Below are 12,102 nucleotides of genomic sequence, written 5' to 3' on the forward strand. Positions count from 1 at the left end.
TAAAATAAAGATTAAAAACTTGTTTTTATTATTTTGTGTTGTATTATTGCTTTTGCTTATATTATATATTTAGATCTACTTGTCTTTAAATGATGCCTTTCTTTTTTCGACAAATGCATCCATTCCTTCTTTTCTATCAAGAGTTGCAAATGTGGCATGAAAAAGTCTTTTTTCAAGGTGACAACCTTCTTTAAGAGGCAGTTCAAAACCTTTGTTAATGGCTTCTTTGCATAAAGCAGTAATAAGCTTTGAATTGGCTGCAATAAGAGATGCAGTCTTTACAGACTCATCAACAAGTTGATCTGCAGGTACTACTTTACTAACTAAACCGAACTGAAGAGCTTCTTGAGCATTTATTGGAACTCCAGTAAGACACATTTCCATAGCTTTAGATTTACCAACAGCTCTTGTTAAACGTTGTGTGCCACCAGCACCAGGAATAGTACCAAGTAAAATTTCTGGTTGACCAAACTTTGCTTTATCACCAGCATAAATAATATCACACATCATAGCAACCTCGCATCCCCCTCCTAATGCAAAACCATTGACAGCAGCTATTATTGGTTTAGTGCATTGAGTTATACAGTCCCAATGACTGAGAAAAGAACCGCCAAGGACATCTGCATACTCTTTATTTTGCATCTCCTTAATATCTGCACCAGCAGCAAATGCTTTGTCACTACCAGTTAAAACAATAGCCCCTATGTTGTTATCTGCTTCAAAGCTTTTCAATGCCTGAGATAAATCATTAAACAAAGCATTACAAAGGGCATTAAGTGACTTTGGACGATTCAAACGAATCACACCAACATTGTTTTTTTCGCCAGCTATTTCAACCAAAATGTTATCATAGCTTGATTGTTTATATGTTTGATAAAACCTTTGGCATAAGAATGGCAGTCTTTTATGAACAGAGTTGCTTAATAATACTTTTAGCATCTATACAGAACTATAGTGTACAATTAGAAAGAAATTACAATTTAAAATTAAAATAAATTTGAGAAAACCACAACAATATTTTATTTATATTTTGCATCAAATTATTGTAATAATTGACATACAGGATTTTATAAGATATTATATATAAACTGATATTTAAATATAAAATTACATCTACAAATTTATAAATGTATTGCCTAGATCAAACGAATTCCAAAAAACTTATTTGTTATTGATGGAGTTTTTTTTTTTTTTAATTTTGTTTGCTAATTTTAAAACATATTTCCACAATCTAAAACTTAAATCTTACTACTACTATTAAATCTTATACTATTAAATCTTACTTCAAATTTTATATATATACAAAACTTTAAATGATTAAAAAGTATATGTATAACTATTTGAAAATTAAATACATAAATTGCATACTTGAATAATTAAAACTACTAACTAAAATTATGTACAACTTTTAAATGCAAAACAATAAAACACCTTATTGCTTGAAATTTTGGAAAAATCGTATGTACATTTAAAGTTGTGTACAACTTAGTAGTATCTAGTATTACTAACAGTAATATGGTATATAGAATTACAAACACATAAAAGTCATGTATACCAATTTCATAACATAATTATAACTTCGTCATATGCAATTTTGGATCATTTAATTTAAAAAAAAACCAACAAACTTATTTCAAAGTCTTAAAATTACATTTAAAAACAACTTTCTTAACACTATTATTAATAGTGTTAAGGAAGTTAACTAAAAAAAAAACTATTTTTATAGGGTGTTAAAATTTTAACTTAAAACTAGAAGTAAAAACTATTTTTTTAATTTAATGAAATATTAGCATGACATTATTTTGTTTCAGTTTAATAAATATATTATTATAAAGTATATTGAGCATATTTTACAGGTTTATATATATATATATATATACATACATATATATATATATATATATATATATATATATATATATATATATATATATATATATATATATATGTATATATATATATATATATATGTATATATATATATATATATATATATATATATATATATATATATATATATATATATATATATATATGTATAAATATATATATATATATATATGTATATATATACACATATATATATATATATATATATATATATATATATATATATATATATATATATATATATATATATATGTATATATATACATATATATATATATATATATTTATACATATATATATATATACATATATAAACCTGTTTATACATATATATATATACATATATAAACCTGTTTATATATGTATATATATATACATACATAAACCTGTTTATACATGTATATATATATACATACATAAACCTGTTTATACATATATATATACATATATAAATTTATACATATATATATATACATATATAAACCTGTGAAAATTGCTCAATATATTATATATATATATATATATATATATATATATATATATATATATATATATATATATATATATATATATATATATATATATATATAATATATTGAGCAATTTTCACAGGTTTATAATATATTGAGCAATTTTCACAGGTTTATATATATATGTATATATATATATATATATATATATATATATATATATATATATATATATATATATATAAAATATATATATATATATATATATATATATATATATATATATATATATATATATATATATATATATACATATATAATGTATAAATGATTAAAATCGGTAAATAAAAAGTATGTGTGTAATATATTGAAATTATTTAAATAAATTGTTATACATCATTGTAAGGAGATTAAAATTAATAACACGATGGCGAAAATTTATATAAATTTGATAAACATACAATAAGTTATGGTCATTCAAATATTAAATTTGAAGTCTAAAAAAATCACGACTTAAATTTCGGCACACGGTAGTTTTGCTATAACTTTTTTGACTGTTCATTTTTTAATGGTCAAAAAATCGACAAAAAAAAAAAAGATTAGGTACCTCCACTTTTTAATTCCTCCGATAGCTGACTTGGATAAATCAAATTTATATTTCAATTGGTATATAAACAAAGAAATAAAATATTATGAAATTCGATGATAGTCTAGATAAATTTAACATAGGAGGTATAGTAGAATGGAGGGAGAAAGAAGCCGAAAATCGTTTTAAATGGTATTACAGTCTTTGTTGTATTATTCCAGCAGCAAGAAAAAATTGCGCCTTTGCGTTTAAAAAGGATAATTTTGAAATGTTTGTAACCTTTGTAATCTGTAATCAAAATAGATTACACTCTTAAAAGTTGATTGGATAAGTTTTTAACAACTGTTCGAACTATCAAGTAGTAATCACAACAAAAATCATGATCTACGTAAAGTAATCGTTTTTTGAATACCTCGATACAAGGTATAAACATCAAAATTTTAGACAATCTCTACTATTTAGTTGCTCCTTATTTTTTGCTACCCGTTTAGCTATAGGTTTGTTACATTCTTAAAGAACGTTTTTTCGACAAGAAACTTATTATATTTCTCTAAGATTTTTTTTTGTGTTGTAGTATTTTTTGTTGGATTTAAAAACAAATTGCTATATTTTAGGTATAGAGATATAATAAATCTTAATGCAAATCCGGCGAAAACTACCAATTCTTATCAAGACATTTATTAATTCAATTCTTGTCAAGAAATTTATTAATAGTCGTTTTGAAACAATATCATTGGATAATTTTTATTAAAAGTAGAATATCATTGGTTAACTTTAAGTTATGATGATCACGCGGTATTTAGTAGAAAATTATGCTACTACTATGACTGTTCTTTGAGAAATGACATATTTTAATGATAGACCCTAATGATAGGTTTTTGGGTTTTGTTCGGAGGTTACCAGGTAGTACGGTTTTCCGAACTTTGTGGTAACTCTCAAAGATGGTAATCACTGATTCCAACTTCAGCTAATATTAAATTATTAACATGTATTGTCATGTTGTGCATGGGTAGCGTTCGAGTTAGTACTTTTTGTGTGCGTTGTCTAGGGTACGTAAAGAGCTCTGAGCTACATTACCCTGCTGGCACTAAAGCTCATAATTTCTATATTTTTTCAAACTCTTACTAAGGTTTAACTTATCTTTGTCCTGACAAAAATTCTTTCCTTTTCAATCGCTTAGAACAGGCAGTCAATCTTGAACCTGATCTCTCTGTAAAAGCTTGAAGCTTGCAGTAACTTGTGAATTTTAACACCGAAAAAAATAATTTACTTACTGTAAATAACTATCGCAATAATGTGGACTTTCCTATATTTGTGAACCTTGTCACTGAGTCCTCCTCTTTTTCTACTGACCTCTCATGGAAACTATATATACAATCAATTACAAAAGTAGCATCTGCTAAGGTTGTTTCTTTTTATCTTGCACGACATTATCTAACTCCTAATTCAATTCTTTACCTCTAAAAATCTGTTTTTTGTCCCTGAATGAAATACTTTTATCACATTTCGGCTGGTTTTTCTAATGATGCCCTTTCTCTTCTAGATAAGGTCCAAAATCGCATTGTAATTTACTTTATCTGCTAAGCTTGAACCTTTTTCCATCTTCAAAAGGATGCAATTCTTTCTCTTTTCTACAAATACTATTATGGTTGCTGATCGAAGGAGCTATCATTTTATGTTCCATCAACCGAAAATAATTTCTTAACTTTTCATTCAGCCAAGTTGCATCCTTAACCTGTATCGATAACTTTTCAAGAAATCTGGCTACCGTTTTCTTGCTCTTTAACACTATTCTTTGTTTTTTAGTAACTCTTAACTTAATAGTGGTTGCTTGCAGGGACATAGTGAGCCAAGCCGGGCCCCAGGTTAAAAAAAATATTCATATCCATATTAAAAACGCAATGTATCAAACTTAAAGTCTAAAGTATGATATGTTTTTAATTAGTTAGGTTAGTCAACGAATCCTTACATTTTCTTAACAAGTTTCAGTTTTTAGAAATTAGTTTATTTAACAATATACTTATTTATAAAAAGCCTTTTAATTAAGTAACCTTTTCTTTAATATTGATATTATTACTTGTATATAAATTTACAAATTTATATACAAGTAATAAAATTTTGTTATAACCTTGACCACGATAGTCTATCTTTGGTATGTTTGGTATGCTGTGTTTTTTAATAACTCTACAATTTAATTCAGCAATGGCTTTTCCCGTTTTCTGATTGCAGTCAATAAACTCTAGAAATAGCTTTAGAACTTCGTAGAGATTATTTTCTTCATTAAAATTAACATAACGCAATATAAATACAGTTTGTTTCATTTGTGCGGAATCAAGAGTTGATCAACAAGTATTGAATAATATTTTTCTGCTCTTGTTCACTCAGAATAAAGTCTAATATTTTTTGACTCAACATTCTATAAACTTATTTTAAATTTTCGGTGAAAGACAATTTACAAGTTGTCTTCTCATAAATTTCTGCAACTTCATAACTTTGTTCAGATATTCTTTCAAGACAGAATCATTATGGCTCATCAATTTTTATATACCCAAAAAAATGTCATTTGCTGCAACTCCAAATCACTCGTTCCTCAAATCCCAAACTTTGTTCGGCTAGTAACAGTATATAATCGGTGAAGAAACTGTTTCCCGTGCAATGCTTGATTCTCAATGCTCTGCAGCAGCATAATATTGACGCTGGAATCAGAGTCAATACTTTTTTCCAATGGCCGTCATGTAATATAACAATATTTATAGTTGCTTCTGTTTTTGTGCTCTGGACTTTTGTCATAAATTTTTTTCCATTTCCTTTGAAAACAATACCCAGATATAATGGTTAAGCGTGAGGACATACTTTTGGTAGTTCACTAAATAAGCAACAAGTAAAACAAAACAATGGTTGTTTCATTTTGCTCCAAACAAGTCAATCACGGGGAAAAGCTTCTCCGTTTTTCATACTTGTATGTAGTATAAAAACAGGAAATGAATGTCCGTTCACATCTTTTGGAAATTAAGATAGGGTCTTCTCTGGACCCCTACGAACTGCTTCTTCAATTCAGAAGCGTTTGGACTTTCATTTTTTAGACTACAAACATCAAAGTCGAGCAGTTTTATTTTAATAATATTATCAACTATATTTGATTTATAGTTCTCAGAGATATTGTTGATAGGAAATGAAAATATCGCCGTGCTTGTTTTCATTCCTATTAACGTATCATGTTATAAGGACCTGGAAAGTCGCCAGTCATATTATTTACAACTGCAACTTGTTTAACAACGTTGTCGTTATTGCTGAAATTAGCTTCTACATTATGATATTGATTTTCTGAATCTTTTTCTATTGAAGACACTAAAAATCCATAACTTTGAAGTAGAGTTGTTTTTTCATATCATTTTTCAACCTCTACAATCTTTCTTTTCTTTTTTGAGCTCCAGATTGGTGATGGTAATTCATTTTTTATTTGACTACTAAATAAGATTTTATTTAAATTGGAATGAAATAAATAAAACATTTTGTATATGATATATCGATGGTATGTATTTTTAAGCAATATGTACAATATATTTTCTTAAACATTAACGTAGCGAGGGCAGACCATGGAGGAAATGGCCCCGAGCGTGAAAGATTTAAGGTGACTAAAAAAAGTCGAGGACCAAAATTCTCTAACATTCATTGACTTTTATTTTAAAATACCGCAAGTGATTTAAAGTACCGCAAATGATCTATAAAACTATAAATGCTTCCAAATAACGTGTTCAAAGTAGTTTTTACATACATTTTTCTTTATATATATTTCTTTTAAAATAATTTCCGAATAACTTAGCTTAGAATATTGTTTTGATTAACAAAACCAAATACAATTTGTATAAAAAGGCAATTATAACACTTTATAACTCACATAACCGGGCCCTTGAACATAGCCGGGCCCCAGGATAATATGCACCCCTGACCCTTTCCCTCCTTATTTACGGCCATAGTTGCTTGCAATCTTGTTGCGAGTAAATTAGTATTTAAAAAATTTGTCTGAAAGAAAACTGTTGAAAAGTTTAACTATTCAATTCAATAAAAAAACAAACATGTTTGTACACTTTTATTTATATTAAATTTTAAAAATTTTATTAGTCAACTTTAGGTTCCTTATGTTGACAGCTGCCTAGATTTCCCAAGTAGATAAACCGGGCCTGTATTCCAGATTATAATTTCAATACTCATGATTATAGCTAAGAACGTATTGTCTAAAAACTAATCAAATTGCTTGGTTTAAGGCAAACTTTATGGTTGCAAGTCTAGATGAATTCCAATTACTACTTATAATTTTCTTGCATAAACATAAAACTAAAATTAAGAAGTTTTTCTTTTCTTAACTTAATAAGAGTTTGTCTCTTACAAATTCTACTGAAAATTTATATTAATTTATAAGCCTTTAAAAATAACTAATAAAACCCGCGTAAACTATAATTATTCTTAAATCGTACAGAAATATTACAATATCCTTGACATCTAAGAATATTCTAGCATTTTACGTAATATAATCACACTCCTCCTTGACTTTTATAGGTCACACAAATAGTAATCAAAATATTTTTGAGGCATGAGTTGCCCTTGATTACTTGCATTTCACTTGTGCTTCAAATGCACATCAATTTCTTAAAGACTATTCTTGCATTGGCTTCAATGCGCACTTTGCATACCTCGGAAACATGTTTACTTTGGCTTTCACTTTTTTCCACAATCTTTTCTCTATTGTTGCCTGCATCTATTTCCACGTCAGAAATAAGGTATAGTGGCTGATATGATTTTTTCGAGATCTGATGTGTTTCATATGATGCGGAACTCCATCCACTTCTACAACTATTTGTGAAACATCTTTGTTTATTAATTCTAACTACAACTTGGCGTGGCACTTTGCACTAGGTGGTTTTAACCAAACTTTAATGCCAGTTTCAGTTGTATCATTTTCTTCTAGAAGATTTCTTTTTCTTAATTCCTTGATAACTATACGAAACTATATATTTTTTCCAATGGTCTTACGCCATTTTTTTTGACAGCTGCATAATAGTACCAATATACTACTTCCGGTATTGATATTGTTCTGCTGCTCTTTTTATTGTGCGACGGTTTTTCTATACAGTTCCGTTCCAGTCAGGGTAATTGGCAACTCAAAAAACAAAACGTACAAAACTATCAAGGAAACTTCTCATTTCTTTAGTCTTAAATGTTTTGTCATTGTCTGTTAATATTTCAGACAGTGCTCCTCGTTCACAAAAGTCAGAGAAATCAAATTATAGCAACACTTTCGTATGAACTTGACAGTTATTTTACAATACATATCTTGAAGGTCCGCAATCAAATATGCTCAAGAACTTTTGCGTGACATCCATGGCTAATCTTTCCCAACTTTCGTCAACATTTAACTTCAATTTGTCACCAACTTTTCGCGCATGTAATACCAACACACGAACGCTATTATTGTCAATCTGTTCTCCTTCTTTGCTCTCCAAACCATACTTTTTTAAATATCTTTCGACATAATCGAAACTTAACACATTCTCATCAATAAAGATGTCATCCACGTAAGCGGATGTTTCATTTTCACCAATTCGTTTTGACCAATAATGACGTCCACAACGGTTTTCGTAGTCTTTAACAAAGAAATTCAATCCAGTCGTGTTAAACAATTTTGCAAAATACTATAATTTAGAACAAACAAAGATGTTCTTTACGGATCCAATACATGGATAAACTTTTCCTTCGAAAGTTACAAAATTTGGAGAATTTAAATTTTATTTTAATTTTTGGACAAAAACTAAGATCTATAATTGTCTCTGAACATCCTGTGTCTGCCTTAGTTGTCGCCACCATAATATTAACTTTCAAGTGAATGACAGATAATACGCTAATTTCACTATTCAGAAGCGTGGTCGCACAAATTCCTTGCTTCTGCACTCATTTCCCTGTATATTTAGGCATCTCAATGTCACATGTCTTTTGTCACCACGTTTAAACATTAAGCACCGGAAGATTTTCTTCACAGGTAAGCTCTTTGCGTGTAAACAATTCTTCTCAATGTAGTGAAACCCTCTGCTGTTGTAACATACTCAAGGCACTTTTTTAGAATGATGCTGAAATATAGCTCTCACTTTAGGTAACATAATATTGATTTGGTTTATCAACCGCACTGACTTATCTGGCAGTCTTGCAAGATAACCCTATTGTTTCAAATCAGCCAAAAGTACGTTAGTTTTAAATCCATTATACAACTTTTGTTTCATGAAAAGCTCATATGCGCTTAAAGCATTCACAGAGAATGCTGCAAGCAGCACTCGCTGGACTTTATTGGCATTTTGCTTATATTCAAGAGTTAAAGCGTCATAGACCGTCATAAAGCGACATAAAGCGTCATAAGTATTTTTTTAAAGAAGAACTGGTCTTTTTAAAAGTATTTAAAGCTTTTTGTTCTGCATTTCAGCAATCACTTTTGTTCTTTGCATCCACACAGCAGCATCTAAAGTTCCATCAAACGTTTCGAATATATTGAACAATTTCATACTTGATTCCGTGCCCGATTTTCTTGTAATTCACTCGCATAAACTCAACACTAAAATTAAAAAGTTTTTCTTTTCTAAACTCAATGAAAACGTGTCTCTTCTTTCTCAAAACTCTAAAAAATTACTGAAATTTAAATTAATTTATAAACCTCAAAAAATAAATAAGCGTAAACATAATATGATTACACTTTAACTGTACAAAAGTATTTACAATAATTGTCAACTAAAAAACCACCTAAAATGCAATCTACTTGACATCAAAAAATATTTAAAAATTTTATGTAATATAATCATACTACTTACTAGATAAATGATTAGTAATAAATTAAATAAATTAGTAATAAATTAAATAAATTAGTAGTAACTTAATAAATGACATTTTTGATTTTTTACTCTTATAAAATAATATCATAACCTTTTCATAAAAAGATAATGCAAAAGTTGTGTAAAAAAGGCTACGCTCATAATTATTTATAGAGCCTTTTATTTGATACTTTATCGGATATTTCTTACTTTCCTTTTTACTCGAGTATTTTGTTTAAAGCAAAAAAGCTTTCAAATAAATTTTATAAATTTTGTTTAAAGTTTGGCTGTAAAAAAAAAAATGAAACCCTAGAATTCATATATAAAAAAAAACTATTTTTTAAGACTTTTTTTTTTTTTTTTATTCAAATTTTATTTCGCTGGTTAAAAAATATTACAATTTTTAATATAAAATAAATAACATCGTAAACATAAAAAACCTTTATAAAAAACGTTTTTAATCTTTTTAATTTATAATATATATACAGGGACTCAAAGAAGGTAAGGATGATGCGTTTATCATCACATCCTTTTCATAGAGCCTCTTTAGTCACTATTGAAATAAAAATAAAAAAACACTTTAATTTTTAAATAAAAATAAAAAATTTAATAAAATTAAAACATATAAAAATAAAAAAATAAAAAATAAATAAAAAGAAAAAAGTACAAAATAATCTGAAAACAAATACTGTAAACTATAATATATATGTCAGGAATTAAGGAGATGCATTTTAGTTTGTTGTTTAAACGATGAAATGCTTTTTAGATCTTTAATATTTTTATTTTGGAAACGATTCCATATTGATGGACCTCGGTTTGTAATTAGAAAACTTGACTGCTGTGATTTAATTTTTCCTAGTTGATAGTCGTTCCTGGTATTTGAACGCAGATTATATTTTTCAGAAAATGATATAAGAAAGTTATCTGAAAAAACGCTTGGTAGAAGATTGTTTTTATATTTATACATACAAATTAAATCTCTGTAATGTGTTAAGTTTCTCAATATCTAGAACCATCATGCTTTTCATCACTGGGGCCGGGTTTACTAACCTATTTAAATAATTAACTGCTTTGCATGCATGGTTTTGCAGATTTTGCAATTTTAGCAATTTGGTTTTATGGGTGCTGGCCCATACAATATTTGCCTACAAAAGCTGACTATGTACAAGACTAAAGTAAAGCATATTACGTGATTTACTATCGAGAAAAGGTCTTGAATTATACAAAACACCTATTACAGAGGACACCTTTGTTTCAAGAAGACCAATATGGTTTCTCCATGACAAATTTTTATCAAAAAGTACTCCCAAAAATTTTGTGCATTTGTCACGTTTAATTTGATTTTTATTAATAAACAGCTTAGGCAGCTTTAACGGAAGATTAATTGATTGTTTTTTTTTATGAAATAGAGTAAAGCTAGTTTTTTTACAATTTAGGGATAATTTATTTGCTATGAACCAGAGGTTGAAATTTTCGAGTTCAATATTCATAGTTTCAAACAAAGGTTTTGCATCAGGATGATTAAAAAAGAAATTTGTATCGTCAGCATACATAATAGTTGATATTTTTTGGGAAGCTTTATTCATAATAGTTGATATTTTTTGGGAAGCTTTATTCATATCGTTAATATACATTAAAAACAATAATGGACCTAGGATTGAACCCTGAGGAACTCCACACGTAATATCAAGGGTTCCTGACTTTTCTAGTAGTACAAATTGCTTTCTGTTAAACAAGTAGCTTTGAATCCACTTAAATGTTGAGCCTATTATGCCGTAATATTTTAGCTTGGAAAGTAAAATACTGTGATCAACTGTATCAAAGGCCTTTGAAAGATCAATAAAAACTCCTAATACGAGTTCATCACAATCAAAGACTCAAAGTACAAAAGTAGTAAAAGTGTTAAAATAAATAATAAAATAAAACACAACTCGGAATAAAATTTTACCTTTTTTTATTTACATGTGTGTGTGTGCGTGTGTGTGTGTGTGTGTGTGTGTGTGTGTGTGTGTGTGTGTGTGTGTGTGTGTGTGTGTGTGTGTTTGGTGTTCAAAGTATTTTCACATCTATGCAGACAAACTTTATAATGATTTTTCTTAGTACCATAGTAAAGTTTGTTGTTTGAAGTAAATAAGTAGAAATGTTACCACACATTCCGTTTCATTGTTTTTTCTGTGCAGCTGAATATTATATGGTAATATAATAGCAAAACTGCCTATTACACATTAAGTAATTCAGGTATTCCACCTAAGGAGACCAAAAATACAGAAGCAAACTAGATAATTTTTTTATAAAAGTAAACACA

At 27.9% G+C, this 12,102-nt stretch overlaps 1 protein-coding gene across 1 annotated transcript; it reads right to left on the reverse strand.

Annotated features, from left to right (window-relative positions):
- Window positions 1–5: 5 nt before the first annotated feature.
- On the reverse strand, window positions 6–954 carry LOC100211063 (enoyl-CoA hydratase, mitochondrial). The gene has a single exon (XM_065818441.1). The coding sequence runs from the start codon at window positions 937–939 to the stop codon at window positions 76–78; it is 864 nt and encodes a 287-aa protein (XP_065674513.1). The 5' UTR covers window positions 940–954; the 3' UTR covers window positions 6–75.
- Between the last annotated feature and the right edge of the window lie 11,148 nt (window positions 955–12,102).

This window comes from Hydra vulgaris, chromosome 14 (genome assembly GCF_038396675.1).
Source record: "Hydra vulgaris chromosome 14, alternate assembly HydraT2T_AEP".
NCBI classification, from domain to species: Eukaryota; Metazoa; Cnidaria; class Hydrozoa; order Anthoathecata; family Hydridae; genus Hydra; species Hydra vulgaris.

Coding starts and splice junctions, on each gene's coding strand:
- LOC100211063 (XM_065818441.1), bottom strand. CDS start 939: ATGCTAAAAGTATTATTAAGCAACTCTGTTCATAAAAGACTGCCATTC.